Here is a 22,837-nt window from a genome sequence, read left to right on the forward strand (position 1 = left end):
GGGCTGGGTATGCTCAGACGTGAGTCCCAGGCTCTCCACACCACTGGAGTCGGGCTATCCAGGCTGATGAAGGCTGATAGCCAGAAACCGGTCCTTGGATGCTTGATTCCGGTCTGGGAAAGAAATGGCTTGGTAGTTCGGACTGGACTGTTCCCATGAGGCACAGGGTCAGAGCTGATTTGCATATAGCCAGTGTCTAACCCAGGGTGGTGTGGAGTGCAAAAAAACGATGAACTTAGGCCCAGATCCTTGTACTGGGGTGAATGTATGACATTGTTCTACATTTTTTCCATCAACTGTGTTTTTTGCAATTTAGACTTATGCAACATCATCTGCATTGGTCAACAAATGAAGATAATAGCCAGATTGACCAGGATGCAAAACCAACTGCCAGACTTGACCTAAATCTCCACAAACGTGACCACGTGAAGCCCCTCATGAAATCTCTTTACTGGCTTCCAGTACAATCCAAGATCACATTCACAATTCTTTGTACACTCCATAAAGCCTAATGGGAAAAAGGCCAAAATATTTGCAAAATCTGGCTTCTCACTACCCTCTTCCTGATTCTTCAATGATCATTCAAGGCAACCTGGCGCCTCCTTGTGGTAGCACCTTCGGTGGCAGTCTGCAATCCTTTTAATGTCTCGCCAGGCCTGTGTATTTTGTGCTCACTTTCTGCAGCAGTGGTAGTACCGAATCCCTGCTGGCTTCATCCAACTTATAACAAGCATTGGTAAATGCAATAAGTTTTGCCAATGTGATTATTAATATTTTTGTTCTTGTAAGTTTTAGCTTGATGAGCAGGTGTTAAACTGATTTGGTAAACTAATGTTTGAACGGGATGTATGAATGCCAGACACTATGTTACGAGGTGACAGGGAGAAATAACAAGAAAATCAACAAATGAAAGCATGAGAGGAGAGATTGAGGAAGGTAGCAAGATGATAAGTAAGGATTTAAAGAAAAAAGAGCGAGCAAGTAAAACATCAAAGAGAAAAGAAAGTAGTCAAATCCTGGTGGTGAAAATGAAAAAAAACCCGGAAATGTGGAGTTTTGAATTAATCAAATAAAGGTTTTGGATGTTCTGATTACAGCGCCTATTCTCTGGGCAGGATAGTTGCAACCAAGAAGAGTTTTTAGCTAGTGCAGTTTACAAACAAGTTGCAGCGAAACTGGGCAAAGAGAAGAGGAACCCCTTCCAACTCCATTGAGCAGCAGGTGCAACCTTTCTTACTATGCTCATTCAGTGGCAGCGACATTTATTTGATTCTGACTAGCTGTAAAGTTCACAAGCCGTCAAGGGAGGGCTTGATGCAAAACAGCTACAGGCCAAGTAACTACTTAAGATATGTTTTCTGTTGACACGCGCTGTGCAGGCAAAACCTCAAAGGAAACGCATTAAAAAAATTCATAATAGGCTATCTGCCATTACAGTGTTACTCTGAGGAATTTCAAGCAGGGCGAAAGTGCTGCTATCATTAAAAAGGAAATTGCAACACTAAATAATTTACTAGTCATGTGGTTCAAAGAAAGTTTATGTATGCTTTCCTTTACACATTGAACTAGTCTGAGCAGTAGAGCTTAAGTGGGACGACGTCAGATGAATGACATTTTAAAAAACACAGTGCGTGCTATGATGTTTAAGGTTCAGAATAGCTGCGCTTTCAGATTGCAAATCATTTCCATTCAAAGTGAACAAAGATTTGTTGTCTGTCGTTCTTCTGTAGCTTCTAGAAGCCTGTGTTGGGTATTTGGAAGCATGTTGGTTTATAGCGCTGACAAATGATGCATAGAAGATATATCCATCACCCAAAGCTGAGTATGTTTGCTCCTGTTTTTTTACAATAGGGTTGTGTTTTTTCATTATAGCGATCCTCGGGCAACGCCTGCAGCGTCTACCCAGCTCTATCTCAAAGTTCAAGAGAGACTCTAAAGAGTTAACACACATTGTTTTGACTTTTACTTGGATTTTATTTTTTCAGATCTGCTCCTGGTTTATAAAAAAACAAACTGGAAAACCACAGATCGCCATTAACAGTGCTGGAACATCATGATTCCACTATTAAGACTACAGTAAAGATAACACAGGGTGCCTAGCCGCCATTCCCTCTCAGACAGAAGAGAGAAGATGAAAGGTTGTACATATCATTTTAGTTTTGTGGAGTCAGTTTTGTGGAGTTTTCAATCTCGCGTAATAACATCGCCCTATTGATAAATTTCAAGTGTTTTTTTTTTCTAGTTAGATGGCCTCAAATGCTTCTAAGAAATAGTTACGATTTATTGTAATAATTAAAATGCATAAATGTGCACTCAAGTACAGCCACTAATCACTCCTAGAGCAGTGTAGTCTCCCGATTTCTTATCAGGCGTGGGCGTGGCTCCTCCACTGTGGCAGAGGAGCGTTGCCCCACTGTTTTCAAGCAGTGGGAAAAGCGGAAACATAAAATGATAATAACTTTCAGTTAATATCATTTTGTGTTCTTGCCTCTTTGTTGGCGGGGCTGCTCTGCTCACGGAGCAGGGCAGGGGAGGAGTGGTGGGCAAAGTATGCAATGACTGTTTGGTCAGCCCTCTTGGAGTGCACTTTGCCCCTTTGCCATGCAGGCTGCATTACAGCCTGCATAAAGAAAATGCCCATGCCCGCATTCTCTGGCTGAGCATCCAACCAGGATGCTCAGACCAATCACATCACTGCTGGTCAGGGAGCCTGGGTCCTTAACATTCACAATGCCGTATTGCAGTGTTGTGATTGGGCTGGGGGGCCTGCTTCTTATTCCTAGAATTTCAGAAGGGCAGGAGCAGCGACGGGAGACCCGGCATTTATTTTTACTATGCGCTTTCCCTCCCCCTGCATGACCCCGAACGTAAACCCTCTCCGCGCCTGCCCTCCCACCCGTGAGGGATTCCGGCCGCACCAGTTTCTTATTAGTGTGAGTGGTGTCTGACTCCAAGATGGCAGCAGTCTTACAAGGACCAAGTTTCGGGATGCGTCGAGATGGGTTGGTGATTGTCATTGGAGTGGTGTGTGGAAGGAAGTAATGGTGGGGGGCAACATGAGGAAAGGAGACGAACAGTAGAGTTCCATGTGCTTGCCAGAAAGTAATAAAGAAGCACAGGGCATGCCCTGTGATGGAAAAAGCTTTAAAAAAGTCCCACAAAGCGATTGAACACAGTACTTGAGCCAGGAGGCTGAGGAGAGAGAAACACACAGAGGAACAACAGGAAATAGTAGGCTACAGGCAATAGAAACCGAGGAAAAGTATGTGGCAAGCACAGGAACCAATAAAAACAAAGCAAGGGCAGAAGGGCGTGATGTAAGCCCCTTTTAAGATTTAAAATTAATACAATAAATTTCACAAGCACAGCGCAAGTGCTGTGCATGCAAAACCTAAAAAGGAGATTTTCTCTCCTGCTCCCTTCATACTCTCCTAGTATCCCCAAGTAGGTTCCTCAATTGTAATGCTAAAATACTTTTCCACAAACTGCATTCTTTAAAGTATGTTTGACTACTACATTTGTTTATGTTTTGTGCTTGCTGTTTAGGGAATTCAAGGTCCCAAAGGCCTGCCTGGCTTCAGAGGCTTCCCAGGAGTGGGTCTGCCAGGTCCTAAGGTACTGCTGCAATGTCTGCTTTTTAATATTGTTATAAAAACATCATGTTTACTGAATAAGTTTAGACAGAACTCAGTACATTTTCGCATTTTTTGTTGACATTTGTGTTTTTCATTTACAATTTAGATGTTTTAAGCACAAATACTCAGTACAGCACAAAATGTATTCAGAAATTAGCAGCCAGTTTCAAATTTGTATATTTGGAGGCATTTTACGAAATCGCGCTTAGGTGTTCATTTTAATTACTGCATACGGGGCACTAATGCACAGAGCCCCATTTTCTGCATATTTACGATTTGGCATAGATTTTAGGTTCAGCTTTAAAACTGATGTTGTGTTACTACTAATGGTGTAGCCTGAGCATCATCCACCCTATTTTAAGCTATTGAACTTCGTCCCCAGGAGGTATTTAAATACTGCTATAAATGAGGTGCAGAACACCCATGGACCCCAGTGTCACTGCACCTGCTTCATTAATGTCATTCACAGGTCTTCAAGCCCCTCATTCTACTCTTCTTTCTTTTTTGCATCCCTAGTTCCACTCCACTCCACTCTCCTCTCGTCTCCCTCTTCTATTTGATGCTCTCGTCTTTTCTTCCTTCCTTAGTCTCTCTCTTAGCACTCTTCTGCCTCTCACTCATCCTCATCCCCTTTCTCCTGTATCTCCTTATTTCTGGTTCCTTTCACTTGCCCACTTTGCTCATCTTCATCTCCTATCTCTTTCTTGCTCAACATTATATCCTACATTTTCCGGCCCTCCTCCCTGTTCTTTTACCCTCTTCTTTTCTTTAATTCATTTCCTCCTTCTTCTATATTGTTCACTTATCCATTACTCTTTCTGTACCCCACCCCCAGAAAAGTAAACACAGCCAAGCTTCTGACATGCACTGTTTCTAAAAAAATAAAAAATCTGAACTGGCTGCCTTTGAAATAACATTCGCTGTGGCAGGGAACCCTGGACAGTAGTAATTAAACAAAAGGAATCCACTTAAGGAAGGGTTTCCCTACTCAGGTTGGGAACACCCTGTGTTGTAAAATACCCCTCACACACCAAAAGGACCCTTGGTGTCATGCTTCATCATTGGGGTCTTCGCACTCCTCTACGGGATGCGGCGTGCTGCGACCAGCGACTGCGCGGGAGCACTTTTCAAGACTATGTGTGGTGTATGTGAAGGGATACTATGTGCGTGAGTGGTGAGTTTATACGGCGAGTGAAGTTTAAAAAGGGCCTGGCTCGTAGGGTAAAAAACAATTTTAATCTGCCCCCGGGCTGGCGCTATTATAAACGTGCAGTAGATAGAGGTACATTATGCAAGACTATGTGCACTACCTCCCATGTGTGTGTCGACATGTTTCGGAGACTCAGCTCCTTCTTCAGGACAGGGTACACAAATCCCCACCTTACTCACGTATCTCTACTTAAAACATGAAATTTATAGTCGCTGATTGACGACTGTTATGAGTCACTTCCAATGCCTCATGACACTGCTGCCTGACTGCCCCATACGCGGCTCCGCTGAGAGTGCACTCTCAGCGGAGCCGCGTATGGGGCAGTCAGGCAGCAGTGACTCCTAGACTTTCGTAGTGAATCTGCACGCATACCACTACGTTCCTGAGGCTCATGAGGCATTGGAAGTGACTCATAACAGTCGTCAATCAGCGACTATTGAATCATCCAGTAGGTACATAATTATGACCTGCACTAATTATCACTTTTGTAAATAAATTTCATGTTTTAAGTAGAGATACGTGAGTAAGGTGGGGATTTGTGTTCCCTGTCCTGAAGAAGTAGCTGAGTCTCCGAAACATGTCGACACACACACATGGGAGGTAGTGCACATAGTCTTGCATAACATACCTCTATCTACTGCACGTTTTTAATAGCGCCAGCCCGGGGGCAGATTAAAATTGTTTTTTACCCCCCAAGCCAGGCCCTTTTTTAAACTTCACTCGCCGTATAAACTCACCACTCACGCACATAGTATCCCTTCACATACACCACACATAGTCTTGAAAAGTGCTCCCGCGCAGTCGCTGGTCGCAGCACGCCGCATCCCGTAGAGGGGTGCGAAGACCCCAATGATGAAGCATGACACCAAGGGTCCTTTTGGTGTGTGAGGGGTATTTTACAACACAGGGTGTTCCCAACCTGAGTAGGGAAACCCTTCCTTAAGTGGATTCCTTTTGCTTAATTACTACTGACCAGGGAGTACGAATCCACCTACCAACTCTCTCTCCCCTTCGTGTTAATTTTGCTAGGGAACCCTGGACCCCATCCCACCTCCTGCACACCCTGATTCCTTGCACCAATGGTAACTACGCCCGTGGTTACCACATCAATGATGCAGAATATCAAAGTTGTCAACATTACGATTGCAGAAATGTGCAAAACATCATCCATTGCAAAATGAACATTTGCACATGGTTGCAAAAATCCTCCTTTGTGAATAATAACAAGGAAGGAGGCATTCCATATCCCTTTGAACACATTGACGGTAAGCACATTAACCCTTATTCCGAGTTGGGCTGAATTTTTGGACCCCGGCGCGAAACATTATTTGTGCTTGAATTAGAATTCCGAAAGACCTGGTAATTAGTGGATGCATTAAATACCATCAAACCCGCTGGAACTCAACAGGGGAAACCAATTCGGTATTTAACATGAAATGCACATTACGGTGTGGTAAGCACCAAGCTGCGTACGTGAGGCCAGGGCTGCGGTGCGGAGTGAAGGCGGTGCTCATTGCAGTGCTGACAGATCAAGGTGCAGGCGACAGAGCCAGTTGCGGGAAGCTGGCGTTGGTCGGTCTGGACTCCGGTGTGGGATGGTGTGGTGCATCGTGCGACCCCCACAGGATGGCTAGGCAAGAAAATACCCACTTTCTAAAAGTGGTATTTTTAAAAACACACAATATAAAAATCATCTCTACTAAAAGATGCATTTTTATATTCTGAGTACAGGCATACTAAACTCCATCTTTCTATCTTGTCCCAAAGGGTAGTAATATTTATAAGATGTTATAAATTAACTCCCATTCTATCCTATGGGACAGACAGCCTTTCAATAGTAAAAACCGTAATTGGCAGTATTTCACTTTCAGGACATGCCACACACATCAGGGCATGTCCTACCTTTCGCATACACTTCACCGTGCCCACATGGGTACCTTGGGCCTACCTTAGGGATGACTTATATGTAAGAAAAGGGAAGATTAGGGCCTGGCAAGTGGGTGCACTTGCCATGTCGACATGCCAGTTACACACTGTGCGCAGACACTGCAGTGGCAGGTCTGAGTTACATTTACAGGCTGCTCATGTGGGTGGCACAGTCGGTGCTGCAGGCCAACTAGCAGCATTTGATTTACAGGCCCTGGGCACACAAAGTGCACTGTACTAGGACTTACCTGTAAATACAATATATCAATCATGTAAACACCAATCCATAACACAATTTACCTGGAGAGCTTATGCACTGAATAGCAGTGGTAAAGTGCCCAGAGTCCTAAACCCAACAAAAACACGGTCGAAAACAGGAGGCCAAAAAGCAAAAAGCCTGGGGGTAAACCAGCTGAAAAAGCCAAGTCTAACACATGCTGACATATAGCTCTGCAAATACTTTCCCTTAAAGAGGTGTGAAAACTCTTCTCAGAGCAGATACAATGGCTCAGGCCTTTTGGTACGATGACCTGGCTGTCAGGTATGTGACACATGTCAGCTCTGTAGGGACATCTGGGGGGGGGGGTCAGAAACTTCATAAATTTGAAGGGGACTAGGCTGAAACCTGTCCATTCATAGTTACGTGTAAAGGGAGTCCTGGGGAAGAGAACTAAGTTGTCCCCTGAGCTCTCTCTCGCCTGTTTGGCACCTGCCCATTGGTTGAGAAAGCTGGGTCCAGACCCAGTTTGGTGAAACTGAGAATGTGGGTCTGCTCATTTCCCTAAACACACCCTGGGGAGAAAATAAGCTCCCTTCAGAGGTAGAAAGATTTTACCATATTGAATTTGTCACAGGATAGTGCTCTGTGGGATCGGTTGCAGAGAGCCAAACTGGATGTGCTGCAAAAATAGGAAAGTTTGCCCTTGGGACCTTTTTTTTTCATAGGTTAGGGAGTGTTCAGGGGTCACCCCCACCCACTGGCTAGTCAACCCTACACAAGTGACACCTCTCCCACTGTTCAATGTTATGTATCCTCCAGACAACAGTAGCTCTTAGCTTGCCCCACTGGCGTATTGGGAGTGCCCAAAAAAAGATTAAGGGGCCAATTATGACAGAGGCGGTTTTCCTGGCAGCCCGCTGCAGCAGTGGTCCAGAAGACGCCGGAAAGCCGGTGGAATCCCGCCAGCTGTATCACAAGTTTCCCACTAGGCTGACTGTGTGTGGGCCGCAGAGTCATGGCAACGGCACTCTTCGGTTCTAGTAATGAGCAAAAAACAATTGCCGGCCATGCTACAGTGCATCCAGCCAGTCAAGCGCACTGCTTCCTTGCATTACATTGTGCAAAAGAAGCAGTGCACATTTGACCCAAAGGCATTGGAGGGCAAAACATGAGCACCAGTCACATTTTACAAGGGCACATTTGCAGTTGAGCGAGTTATTTGCCTCGTTACCTGCCTTTTGCAGAGTCTTGCGTGGTCAGAAAAGGTTGGTGGACAGGCAGGAAGAACTGATTGGGCTGTCTCTGCCTCTTCCTCCCCAGTAGCAGAAATGTCAGCAGTGGAGGTGGTCTTGTGGTGGTCTCACCGCACAAAATGTATTCAGGTGGTCGGACCTCCGAGGAGGCGGCGGTCGGACTGCTGAAAAAACAACCGGGTGACACATCCTGCTGCCATCGTAAATCAGACCCTGAAATCCAAAGGTAGAAATCTTGACCGAATGAAAGTCTGAAAAGTATCTTCTAGACAACAGGACTTAGGCAGCTGCAAAATTAACATTTTGCTCGCTTGACGCTTTTGTGGGGCCTCAACCTCATCCATCGCGATCCAGCTTCAAGAGGGCTTTGTCGAATATAGCCTGCAACCTTGCACCACTGGAGGATTTCGACTTCCATTTCAGACTCTAAGTCAGAATGTAAAATCATTGACCAGGACAATCTCCTTGGTATATCCGACCTATTTTCCATTGAATTCAGCCTGAAATCACGTCTAGGACAAGGTCATTGACAACTGATTAGCGCTTTACTTTTTCATAGGGCTTTTTGTCTTAAATCTTTAGAAAATCATATCTCAGCTTCCCTTTATTGGATGTTTGTTGTTTTGGTGTAATTTTGCAAATTACATGTTTCTCTATTTTTAGAAATAAGCTGTGGGATTTTTTGTTATGTTCTGTTTGGAGTTTATAACTGTTTTTTACTGCTAAATGGTTTAAACATTTTCCTAGGCTAAGCCTGCCTGCTCTCTGCCATAGCTACCAGGGGATTGAGCCTAATTTAAATTATTGAAACTATGTTATACACTGACAAGTGTGTGTTCTTTTTCCTTATGGTGGACACCCAACCCCAATTATTAACCCACTTTCTTACACATGCATACCTCCATACATACATACAACGGGCACGGCTGGACTGGGGATGCAAACCATCCTGGTAATTGAGTCAGACCGGCCACTCGGGGGTTGGAAATCAATCTGGCTGCTTTTGTTACAGGAGGCCGATATTGCAGCTATGCTGCACAACCGGCTCCCGGTAACAAAAATGAGTCAAAAACCGGACCCCCCTTCCTGACAGCTCACCGGGTAAACGCCCAGTGCCTGCTACTGCCAGTCCAGCCCTGACAACGGGCACAGTTTGAATTTGCCAAATTTTACCTTGATTTCCTTTGATTCATACTTAGTTATTTGAAGGCATTGATCTGTTCCCCAGTACGGGTGGTCAGGTATTCCTCTATACAGGCATCAGAATGTAGCAGAAGAGGCAGTAGGCCTGATGCCTGCAGTTGCATAGGCAAACTAATCCAAAATGTGCCAGTTATATCATCACAATGCCTTTAACAGGTGCAGGTGGTGATACTGACTGTATCTTGGTGAATGTACTTTCAGTATCATCAGCATTTCCAAAAGTTACATGTTATCGTAAAGGTTGATATTTTTAACCAGCCATCTACAAAACAAAAGAACCATTTAGGACACTAGAGAGAATTAATTCATGAAACATTATTATATCCCAAACCCAGTCCAGGTTGTTTGGCATTCCACATCTTTGACCCAGCTGAACATCACTTGAAGGTGCTTCCCAATAGAGCCCAAATATAATGTCAATACTGAACTTATTCTGTACTACACTTAACAGAGTGCTAATGTTTATTATTCTACCTCCCCTGCCTCTAGGTATGCAAACAAGGGTAAACAAATGTAAAGCGAAGTAGTGAATTAAGGCATAAGAAAAAGACAAATGCCCTCATTTTAAGTGACCTGGTAAATGGGCTAGGTTTTCCTCAGCACCCCTGTAGCTACTGATCCAAAGGGGTACTGGCAACTTCGTGGGTGGGGAAAATTAGCCATGACAATTTGGACCTTAAGTGCACACTTAAAAATGAGGACTTTCTGGGGAGTTAGTAACTCAGGGCCAGATGTAGGTCGCCAATTACCGGTCGGTAACGGCCGATTTCGGCCGTTACCGACCGGTAATTGGTTTTCGAGATGTAGGGGCCTATATTTTACAGATTCGGTAAATTTACCGTAACTGTAAATTTACCGAATCTGTAAAATACCGAATCGGTAATTTTACCGATTCGGTAAAACCCAGATGTAGGTAGCACTGTTTACAGTGCTACAGGCCTTCAGAATTCGGTATTTTACCACCCATTCCAATTGGGTGGTAAAATACCGAATTCAGGTGTGCATGCACATCTGTGCATGCACACCTGTGCCATGTGACACACAGACATGCCCTTAGGGCATGTCTGTGTGCCACATGGCACACATGCCTGTATTTGGGGTGCTAGAGGGTGTCAAAGTGACACCCCCTGCACCCTTGCTGAAATCGGTATTTACTGAATCTGTAAATACCGATTCGGTAATGTCCATTGATTCCTATGGGCTTCAATGCCCATAGGAATCAATGGGCATTACCGATTCGGTATTTACAGATTTGGTAAATACCGAATCTTAACGATTCGGTATTTACTGAATCTGAAATACCCACATCTCCCCCCCTCTATTTTACCACTTCTTAAATACCGAATCGGTATGATTCGGTATTTAAGAAGTGGTAAAATAAAATTACCTACATCTGGCCCTCAGTGTCCTATTCCCCAGGTAATTCCTCATTCTCCCTCATAGTTTTACAAATACATTTTGGCTGTTTTCAGCAGCCATAATCTCGTAGTGAAAGTTATGACATCTGTGATTTTCCCATAGATCTCATCATTCTGATGGGACCGGTACCTGTGTTTACAGGTTGTAAAACGGCGGTCGGACCGCTGGTGCGGTGGTAGCCACATCGTCATTGCTGTGCCACCATGATTTTGGCAGTCCACGGACCACCATATTCATAATCAGGCCCTTAGTATGTACAAGTACAATGAAGACCGAAAGGCTAAAATACAGTGAAGTGGTAGTGTCTTGCTTGGACGACCATCTAGCCATATAGCAGTAACCGTACATAAAACTATTTCTTGCCTAGGGGAAGAAGGTGAATCTGGACTTCCAGGACCTCCTGGGCCTTCGGTAGTTGGAGCACCAGGCCCTAAAGTAAGTCTTTAAAACACTGTCTTTGTGATAAGCAATTCCATTGAACTATTTTATGCTGTTATGAACTGTATTCATATTTGCACGTGTGTCAAGTCCTGTTTATTACCTTTACTTCTAACGATCATGCAATGAGCTAAGTCTTCATTGTGTGCAGTGAAACCTTATTTTATTTTTATGTTGAAAAGTTCTTTTTTTTTAAACATATTATATTTGTCCAAAAAAAAAGAAAAAAAAGGAAAGGTGGTTTTATTTAACATATTATGTGACTGTTGTTTTAATAGTATCAGATAGACTGAGTTCTTTTTATGTTTAATAAGCTTTATTAAGTAAATAATTACATACGAATAGGTCAAGAAAAATCAAAATACCTATAGTATAATCGAAATATAAAAACAGACAATAAATCCGAGTAGAAAGCTGTTTACATTTTAACAATAATAAAAGGAGGAAGAAGGGGTGAAGGAAAGAGGGGAAACAAGGAAGTATATAATACAATTCTATAATTAAAGATCATGAGAATATATTATAGACTTATTAAACATATTCAAATTTTTAAACTTATTATACTATTAAGCTTATCATATCTTATCCAAGAGGCGGGTAAACTGTTAAAAACATAAGAAATTAAATGAAACTTTTATGGAGTGCAAACTGTCGCTCCCACGGGAGCCTCCTGGTGCTACAATGCAATATACGTAAAAAAAGGGGGAACAGTAATATGGGGGAGAAAAACAGTGACTAAATGATCTACGGAGGCTGGAAATTCTCATAGCGATTACGTGATGCATGCGTTGAAATCTTAGTTAAATATTTTGATAATGGTAACCAAAATAAATCCCTATTTACATAGGTTTTAACAGAAGAAGCAAACACAATGTCTTATCTATGGTAATGGCAAACGTTATTCTACCAGGATTTCGCTGAGAGTTTAGTTGAACATTTCCAATTAAGTGAGAACTGCTTAAAAGCTAAGGCCAACATTACATCAAATAAACCCTTCTCATGTAAAGACAATCACAATGAGACTGATGAACTACCAATAAAAAGATTAATGTTTGATAAAGGGGTCTTTAGGTTAAAAATATGTGAAAGGTGCTTCCAAACATCCTTCCAAAAGGAAGCGACAGCAGGGCAAGAAATAAGGAGGTGCATCAGATCAGCCAAAGGCGATTGACAGGACCAGCAGGTCTCATCATTAGAGTGTGTAAACTTAAATATAGAAGATGGTGTATAGCATAATCCGTGATAAATAAAGAACATGGACTGAGTAGTGGAGGCAGACCTAGAGATCTTCAAAGATATACCCCATAGTTTGTTCCAAAAGTCAATGCTCCAATCACAACCCAACTCTGCTTCCAAGGCAGCCTCTATTTTAGATATAGAGTGAAGAAGATCAGAAGAAATAAGACATTTATAGATCAAGGAAGCTCTGGAAAATGTAGTTAAAAACTTTGAGTAGTGGATCTGCTATGGAAATGGGTTCAGTAGAGGGTAGAGAATAAAAAACATCTAAGATTATTGTCATAAGAGTAGAAAATTGGTGCTAAAATGAGTGCGGGCATTTAAAGATGACTTGAAATTGAGGGAAGAAGCATGAATATCAGCCTTCAAACAAATCCTGAACCCATATAATCCCCTTAAGTCTCCAAGATTTCCAAAAAATAGGTCTATTATGGAAAGTAATTGTACCAAAGGAGAGAAAGAAGGAAAGTATTCCTAGAGATGATTTCCTATTGATAATGAGGCTTTAATAATGAGAGAGTGTGTTTAAACAAGGGGAGAGAGGTAAAGGTTACCTTTGTTGAGAATGTAAGGAGAGAAAGGTGCAAGCAAGGATCGTTAAATTGGGACCCATTAAGATGTAAAGGGGGAGAATTCGGAAAGGAGTCATTTAGAAGCTAATGGAAGGCAAAAGGTCTCATGATACAGTCGAAAATCAGGAAAATTCACTCCTCCCATAGAATTAGGTTTATGAAGATGTTCCGGGGAAAGTCTAGATTTTTTATTGTTCCATAAAAATTTAGAGAGAAGGGAGTCCATTTAAAAAAAAATAGACATTTGGGATGTGAATGGGACTCATGGAAAAATATGTAATAAAATGGGAGTAATCATCATTTTAATGGAATCAAGTCATCCCCACCAAGAAAGAAAGAGAGGGTTCCAGGAGGAGAGAAGTTTAGAGATACGATCTAGCACATCCTTCATGTTAATCTTAACTGAATCTAATATGAAGTTGTTAAAACAAATGCCTATGTATTGTTATTTTAGAACTGTTCTAGCAGAAACCAGTGGCATCAAAGTGTTGCTTAAAACAAATTTAGAGATGGGGAGAATTTCTGTCTTGTCAAAGTTAATTTTATAACCTAAGACAAGGGAAAAATCTGAGATTTCTTGCAGGAGTGGAGGGATAGAAGTTGTGCGGTGAGAAATGAAGTGTAAGATATCATCTGCGTAGGCAGATCATTTCAAATGTTGATCACCATATAAAAAACCCAGAAATGGACGAATTGTGGCAAATACGAGATAAAAAGGGTTCAAGTGTAAAATAAAAAGAAGGGGTGATAGAGGGCAACCTTGACGTACACCTCAATTTAAATTAATGATTGAGAAACAAGATCATTAACTGTTATGGAAGCTTTAGGAGCAGAATATAACAAAGAAATCAAAGAAATGAATTTAGGACCAAAACCGTGCCATAGAGGGCTTTAAATAAAAAGGACCAATTAACTCTGCAGAAGGCTTTCTCTGCATCGATAGAAACTGCGGGAAGAAGGTAAGAAAGAGAAGAGGTCTTATTTAAAAAATTAAAAAATAAACAAGAATTGTCAGATGTTAATCTGCCCTTAACAAAACCACATTGTTCTAAACCAATTAGCTTTGGTAAAAGAGGCTCAGGATGTAGCGCAAGCAGTTTGGCGAAAAATGTATAATCCATGTTTACAAGGGAGATAGGACAATCATTTTTACACTGTTTGGGATCGCGGCCATCTTTATGGATTAAACAAATTGTAGCATCTAAGAAAGTACCCTGCGCCTTACCGTTATTGTGGAAAGATTGAAAAAGTTGTGGGGGTGGAGCTAGCTCGGGAGCGCGATGGCTGCCTGAGTCCGTAGCTCCGTGAAGCCATCTAACGATCCAGCAACTATCGTACAGCTAAGGCGGAGTACCTGCATCCAAAATTGTCCCCATAGCATCTGAAGCGATCCGGAGGCGGTGGAGAGGTCTGGCATATTGAATGCCGGTCTGTGGAGCAAGACAGCAAGGTGGGCCGTCTTTAGGTGACCAGGCCGCCGATCCCCGGCGCACAGTGATCTTTGGGGCCGGGCTGCGTCGCAGGAGGTGCGGCCAGATCGGGACCTTGGTGCCGCGGGAGGCGGGGCTCGGGCGGATCATTCCCGGTGAGAGCCGCGGCAGCAACGGAGGCGGAAGGTAGAGCACTAACCGATCACGGAGCCAGCGGGGGTCGGCTGGCAGAAGACTGCAGTGACGATTGCAGTGGAAGGGTGCAGAGAGGCCCATGCCAGGTAGGGCGACACTGGGCCCCTGGCGGTATTGGCTAGGTGCGGCCTAGTGATGCGGGTGGCGGATGTGCTTGCTGGGAGCTTGTGCCCCCACCCTGCGAGTGCCTACCCAAGTGTTTACCGGGGCGCTGGGATCTATTCAAGAGGCCCATGATTTGAATTGATGTGCAGCTGACAACTTTGGACCTAATTGCGACCTGTGTACTAAGGAGTGTGGGATTCTGTGCTGGAGCACTCCGGCTGCCTTCCCCCCCCCCCCCCGGGACTGGTCACTGTTTGCGGGGATTGCGCAGAGGGAGACCTGTATACTGCTGCACTTACCAGAGTCTCTGGCTTTTTGGCCTGTGGGGTGGCAGTTGTTATCGAGAGTGACGGCCTACAGACCTGCGGCATCTGCATAGTGACATTGGTCTGTGGATCTGGGTCTATGCCCAGTTTGTTGCCTGAGTAAGGTGGATCCTGCTAGTTGCCGCGTTCTGGAGAAGGCACTGAAATCTGTGGTGGAAGTGAGGGGTACCATAAGCTGGTGGTGGTAACGAGACGTGAAAGGCTGTAATGACTGGCAGACCTTGGCTACTTGGGGGCAGCCCTTGCCCTTTAATCGGCCCGGGGAACGTGGGTGTCTATACATTTCCCGGATAGAGTGGACGTCCATAGCGGACATGGGAAAGGGGGACAGGACCCAGTCTAAGCTGACATTTGAACAAAAGCGATCCAAGTCTCAGGACCCCACCCCGGGTAGAGGTGCAGGGGCGATGGCGCCGGTGCAAGACGAAGCCGATGAGGACATTAGGTCTATCCTAAAATCTATGTCGCAATCTCTTCAAAGCGGCATCACCACTTTAGGTACTAAAATGGACGCTTTATCCTATAGGATGGATAGAATGGTGGAGTGCCTGGATAAGCATGCTGAAAGATTGGATATGTCTGAGTGGTGTCTCACGGAGGTTGAGGAGGCACACACTACTCTGGACGCCGACCACAAGCAGCTGGGTAAGGTCATACGCATCTTGCAGGAGAAGACAGAGGATATAGAAGCGCGCTCTCGGCGCTGTAATCTGCGACTGGTTGGCCTTCCGGGATTGACGGCCACAGGCAATATGGAACAGTTCATTGAGAAGTTGCTTGTCACGCTGCTGGGTGACGATGTCTTTTCAGCAATGTTTGTTGTGGAGAAAGCCCACAGGGCACTGGGACCTAGGCGGCCACCGGGTGCTGCCCCACACCCAATAATAGCAAAGCTACTAAACTACCACGATCGGGATGCTGCCCTCCGCGTCGCTAGGGAAAAGAAAATCTTGAAGTATGAGGAGTCGGAGCTCTCACTGTATCCCGACTTTACTGCTAGAGTGCAGGAGGCTCGCAGACACTTTGTGCCACTTAAGAGGCAGCTCCGTCAGATGGGATTGGATTACACCATGTTGTATCCTGTAAGCTGCGGGTAAACAGACAAGGGAGATCGCATATCTTCACGGACCCTAAGGTTTTGCAGCAAGCCATTAGGAGTTGGACAAAAGAACGGAGAACCAGTTTGGAGCGATTACAGCAGGAAGTGTCGGAGGAGGATACGCTGGATGCACAGGACTGAAAACTGCAGTGGACTCTTTTGGGGCGTTGTAAGGTATTGGAGGCTGCATTGGGGGTGCTCGGCGTTTTCAGCTATGAGGATTTGGGGTGAGAATTTATGCGACACTTGAATGTGGGGGTGCACTACTGATTCGCACCCCGGGGGGTGGGGGTGGTCACAAATACGAGCACGAAATGCTGAACATTGGATGGGACTGCCTTGCACTAATAATCTTCATGCTGCAACAATGGGTCCGGGGTCCTGGGGACACTACTAGGAGGGTAGGTTGTGATCAGTACATTGCGATATGCCACGAGGGCTTGTATACTTGCTGGTGGGGGTTTAATGCTTTATGGCCTATGCTGAAAATGTAATTGAGATGGCACACAGGGGCTAGGGCCAGTTCTATTTGTTGTTGTTAATCGCTGAAGTTAGGTACGTGGGGCTACCTCCACTCACGTGTGCCTTGCATTGTTATTGTTTTCTCACTGGAAGGGGCTCAAGGTAGGGAGGCGCGGGGGGCGGGGTCGGGGTTTGACTTACAGGTGGCCATGTTGGGGGAGGTCTGCTGTGGGAGGGGGGTAGTGGTGGGAGGGGGGGCCAATGAGGGGCGCTGGTTCAGGAGTTGGATGTTTGTTGAGTTGATGCTACACGGCACGTCAAAGCACAAATAGGCTTGCTTCACACTCTGTCCTGTCTACGTAGTTATTGGCACATGAACATCAAGAGCCGCAGGAACAGAGGGGGGGGACATACGAACTTTGTCATGGAATGTTAGAGGACTGAATGATTATCGTAAGCTCAGGAAGGTGTTGTGCTACCTTAGAAGGCAGAATGTCGATCTGGCTCTCCTCCAGGAGACTCACCTGCCACAAGCGAGCTCCATGCTGAAGTATAGGGGGTTAGAGGGTAACATTAACTTGTCAGGTTTCACCACACACGCTAAAGGGGTGCTGAACTGGGTTAATCCCAGGTTGTCTCTTAAACTTACCCTGCTCAGAGAAGACCCTGATGGCCGATATGTCGGGTTTAAGTGCTCAGGTCGGGGTTTGGATCAACTGGTAGTTAATATATATGATCCCAACTTTGACTGCCCTGAGTTTTTCGGGGATATAGCTTGGATTCTTGCTCAATGTGGGGACTCTAAGATCCTTTGGGTGGGGGGACTTTAACTTGGTAAGGGACCCGGACATGGATAGATCGGCGGGCCCCACCAGGAGCCCAGCGGCGTCCGCGAGAAAGTTGGAAGAAGTCATGGTGTGTCTGGATGTATGTGATGTGTGGCGGACGAGAAACGGAGAGAAAGGGGGTTATACACACTACTCGGCATATCACGACATCCACACGCGTTTTGATTATTGGATGGTCTCTACAGCATTCATTAATAAGGTAAGACATTGCTCGGTGCTACCGCGCACGCTCTCTGATCACTCCCCTCTGTTGTTGGTATTGGAGCCTCCGAGCAAACGTCTGCCTCCATTTACATGGAGGTTCCCTCCTTATTCCTTATTCAATTCGGTTTTTAGGGAGGAGATGGCTGAGGCCATTGGTACCTTCTTCGACACTAATATTGGCTCGGTAGATAGTTTCCAAACTGTATGAGAGGCGTTTAAGGTATATATTAGGAGTGTCGTGATAGCCAAGCACTCAGGAGTGCTTAAAGCTCTCTGCAAGACGCTGGCTGACCTCGAAGGGAAACTAAAGCACCTGAAGCAGCGACGGCTAGCGGGGGGTGATGACGCTCTAGATGGAGAAATTAAATCGGTACTGGAGGAATATCATACTGCAGCTGATAGTGAAGTGAAACATCTAGGCAAGTATGCCACGGCGTGCGTGTATGGTGAGGGGGAGAGGCCAGGGTCTGTTCTGGCCCGATTAATGAAAGCGCGGCGAGGTAAGACTCAAGCTACCGAAATTAAGTCAGAGAGTGGGGAGCTTTTGACGGAAGAGACGGAGGTGGCAGAACGCTTGAGATAGTATTACACAGAGCTGTACAGGTCGCGGTTGACAGGGACGTACGATCAGATAGCTGAATATCTAGAGTATATACATCTTCCCTTTCTCCCGAATACGCACAGGGAACTTCTAATGCATCCGGTCGAGAAGGATGAGATAATTGAGGCTGTAGGGGCATGAGAACTGGTAGTGCTCCGGGGACTGATGGTTTGATAGTCGCGTTCTATAAGACGTTTTTAGAACAATTGCTCCCACACCTTGCTGCTCTGTTTGATGATATGTGTACAACGGGTACGGCACCTCCATCCATGAGGGAAGCTATGCTGGTAGTCATTCGCAAGCCAGGCAAACCGCTGGATGAGTGTAGCTCGTTTCATCCTCTGTCTCTCCTTAACGTGGACATAAAAATATTTGCGAAATACTAGCCACCAGGCTAGCTCTGATGTCACATATTCTTGTCGCTCCAGAGCAGGCGGGATTTATCCCATCCAGAAACTTAACTTATAATATCCGTACGGTATTTGGTACGATGCAACATGTTAGTCAGGAGCACAAAGCGGCGGCTGTTTTCCTTGATATGGAGAAAGCATTCGACTCTGTGGAATGGTCGTTTTTAAAGCAAGTGCTAACTAGAATGTTTTTACAGCTGCTGGGAACTCTATATTACAAACCCACTGCCCGTGTGCAAATTGGAGACCTGGTTACGGCTTCCTTTAATATCACAAGGGGCACCAGACAGGGCTTCCCGCTGTCCCCGTTGTTATATGCCCTGGTAGCGGAGCCTCTGGCTTACGCTCTGTGGGAGTACCATGGGAATAAAGGTATTGGATTTCCGTCGTATAGAATTGTAGTGTCAACATATGCAGACGACACGCTCCTGTGTGTGCGAGATCCCAAGAACAACCTGACCTCGGTTCTTAGGGAAGTGATCTGCTTTGGAGCACTGTCTGGACTCCGGGTTAACTGGGACAAATCTCTTGTGTTCCCACTTACACCAGTCACTCATGAATTTGATATGGAATATCCGTTGCAGTGGACTGATGACTCGGTACGGTACTTAGGCATCAGACTACACACAAACGCTGACATTGTCTTTAGAGAAAACTATGGCATGGCCATCTCCCGGCTAGAAGATGATGTGGATTTGTGGTGTTGTTTGCCGCTGTCTTTTATGGGGCGTATTTCCATTATGAAAATGATTGTCCTGCACAGACTCCTATTCCTTTTCACGAATATTCCATTGGTGCTTCCGCGCATTTTTTTCCATAGGCTGAGGCAATTAATGTTAAAACTGGCCTGGGGAGGAAGGCAAGCTAGGGTCAAGTGGGGAGTGCTCACACTGCCATATCATCTAGGGGGTCTGGGCGCGCCGGACTTCGAACTTTATTATAGGGCGGCCCAAGAAGCACACTTGCATGCCTGGATTCATGGTGGGACGGATGTCCCATTTCTGCGGATGGAGAGACTTTTTGCCGAACCCACTCCTCTACCAGCAATAATTATGGAACCTGTTGATAGCAGGACGGGCATTGTAGATTCCTTGAACACTACTAGACATGTGTGGAATTAACTCTTACAGAATCAGGCGGGTGCATTATTGTATTCCCCTGCAATGCCTATAGAGTGGATGAGGTGGTTGGGTCCTTGTGCTGAGAGAGGCGTTATTTTGGCATTGTGTGAGCTGAATGTGGAGGTCGCTGGGGACCTATTTCGCGACAGGATGGTTTGCACTCTGGTAACAAGTGACAGGTACGCTGGAGGGTGTCTCACTCCTGACCAAATTCCAGTTTCATAGAGTAAGGAGGGCACTCAGGGCACAATTGGGTGATGGTATGGATGAGCCGCTGGAGGTTTTGGAATTAACGCATGTTATCAAGAGCGCTTCTCCCTGCAAAATGATTACAGCTATTTACAAAATTGCAATGTCGCATAGGGCGCATAAGTATACTGCGGCCAGACTTGCATGGCATCTTAATCGAATATACTATACCCCCGAACGACTGTGCAGATATGGCCTGCGTGAGGACGCTAGGTGTGAGAGATGTTGGTTGCCGATTTTTTACATCTGGCATGGTTGTGCCCGGGAGTCTATTCCTTTTGGAAAGGTGTATTTGTGGAGTTGGGCAGAGTGGTTGACCAAAATCTTACACCAGATCCATTGATGGCTCTACTGGGCTACCCAAAGGCACTACCTAAGGCTGTGCGCAAGCTGGTGGACATGGAGTTACTAATAGCCAAGAGAGGACTATGTGCTGGATGAGGGGGCCAGCTCCGACGCTGCGTCAATGGTCACGGGACATGATGTACTGTTCTACACAATCGGAAAATTATAGTGAGTTGTTCCCTCCCAGAAGTAGACCCAAAAACTTTTGGGGATTATATATTTCGTATATGCAGGGCGTTGAGGGGCATGCAGACGGAGAAACTGAGGATGTACGCGTCGGGAGTGATCGGAGTGTGGATGAACCTGCGGGAATTGGTTGAGGCCTGGCGGGTTTGGTCCCTTTATTTGGTACTGTGAGATGATTCATGGGAGTGTTCTTGGGGCAGTATATAGGCCACAGTGGAGACTATAGAAGTGGGGTACTTGAGGGCGGAACTCTTTTCAGACTGGTTGATAAAGGGTAGGTCTACGCAACGCGACCTGGAGGTCTATACTATTTTCACAAACCTGGGTGCTGGTAATTGTTATTTATGCTGTACTATTTTTATTTATTTATTTATTTATTATTTGCTGTCTCTCGACGCCTGCCCGACTTGGGATGTTGGCTGAAAGGCTGTGTACAATTACTTTAGTGAGTGAGCTACAAGTACCTTGTTACGATGAACCTTGCTTAAAATGACATGCTGTGTAACTGTCAATAATTACAATAAAATGTTTAAAATAAAATAAAAATTAAGTTGTTGAAGTTTAGGAAAAAGACGATGTGAGAAATATAGAAAATATTCTACCGTAAGCCATCAGGATCTGGCGTTTTATTTTTCTTAAGAAGATTTAGGGATTGTGATATTTCTTGGGTAGACAGATTGGATTCTAGAGAGCTAAAGTCAAGGTCTGCATGAGATGAAGGTGGAACATGATTATGATATGAGTCCATGGAAGAAAGAAGTGAGGAGGTTTCTGGAGTATATTAAGTTTTGTAGAATTCCATGAATTCATTTAGGATGTCTTGATCCTTGAATAGGGTTTTCCCATCCGATGAATCAATAGAATCTATCAAAACAAGTTATTTTCGAGATTTAAGATAACTTGCCAGGAGTTTACCAACATTATTACATCCGCCGTAATATTGAGCGCTCGTTCAGAGTAGAACAGATAAGGCATTATCAGTGGTGGTTTTGTTAAAGTCGAATTTAGCACGAACAAGCTCCTGTAAGTAGGAATCAGAAGAAGATGTATAGAAATGATGCTCTAGATGTTTAATATTAGCTAGCAAAATCTTTTGCTGGTTAACAAAAATTTTCTTTTTCTTGGATACATAATCTATAAAAAAGCCACGAGCTGTAGCTTTAAAAGTATTCCAAAGCAGTGAAGGGGAGGAATAAGGAGATGAATTCAAAGAGAAAAAGACTTGGGATGCGAGCGGAGCAAATCGAAATCAGCAACAACCGGGGCATGATCAGAGATGACAATGGGTTAAATTGAGGAGGAGATAAGTGTCTGTGTTAAGGCAGAAGAAAGAAAACTATAGTTCAATCGTGTCAGAGTGCCATGTGGGGGAGAGAAAAAAGAGAATTCTGAGTTGTCAGGGTTACAGAGTCTCCAGGCATCTACCAGATGGGTCTGAAATATTATGTTTTGAAATTGTTTGTGGGGGTTGAAACGGATTTGGGATTGTCGATCAATGAAAGAATCCATAATTTGGTTGCAATCACCACCTAAAATTAAAAAATGTATCTTTATGTTGAATGCATTTTTTTGTGATAATAGTCCAAAAGGAAGGATCCGGTTGAGTTGGACCATAAATATTAAAAACTGTAAGAGAAATATTGTTAATAAAAACGTAACTAATAACCTACCTTCTGAATCAGTTTCCTTAGAAATAACTGAACATTTCAAACGTTTACGAACAAGAATAATTACCCCATTTTTCTTTGTGGTCTTAGGAGATAGTAAGACTAAACCCACCCACTGCCTTTGAAGCTTAAGAGCTTCTGCCTCAGTCAAATGTGTCTTTTGTAATAAAACTAAGTCAGGGTTATATGTAGCTCAGAAATATAGTATTCTCTGCCTCTTTATGGGATTAATAAAACCTTTTACACACCATGAAATAACTTTGAATGTAAATGAAATAGAATAAATATAGAATCACACGATCAACATTAATGCAAGGAAATAAAAAGAAGAAAGAAAGAAGGTTATAGAATGAAGTCTCCACTGAGAAGAATAAGAGAAAGGGGAGAGTTTGAGAGATGTAACAACTCTGAATGTAAGAGATTAAACCTAGATGTAAAACAAAGGAACTGACAGTAATGTAGTAGTATAGGAAG

The 22,837-nt window shown here is 44.4% G+C and overlaps 1 protein-coding gene across 1 annotated transcript in view; it reads left to right on the forward strand.

The window, feature by feature from the left end:
- Nucleotides 1-22,837, forward strand: part of COL28A1 (collagen type XXVIII alpha 1 chain) — a 621,255-nt gene that overhangs the window by 306,657 nt on the left and 291,761 nt on the right. The window contains exons 17-18 of the mRNA XM_078663712.1: nt 3,547-3,615; nt 11,233-11,301. Of these exons, the coding sequence (XP_078519838.1) occupies nt 3,547-3,615; nt 11,233-11,301 (138 nt within the window). The remainder of the gene's footprint in view (nt 1-3,546; nt 3,616-11,232; nt 11,302-22,837) is intronic.

The sequence above is a fragment of the Lissotriton helveticus genome, chromosome 10 (assembly GCF_964261635.1).
Source record: "Lissotriton helveticus chromosome 10, aLisHel1.1, whole genome shotgun sequence".
NCBI classification, from domain to species: Eukaryota; Metazoa; Chordata; class Amphibia; order Caudata; family Salamandridae; genus Lissotriton; species Lissotriton helveticus.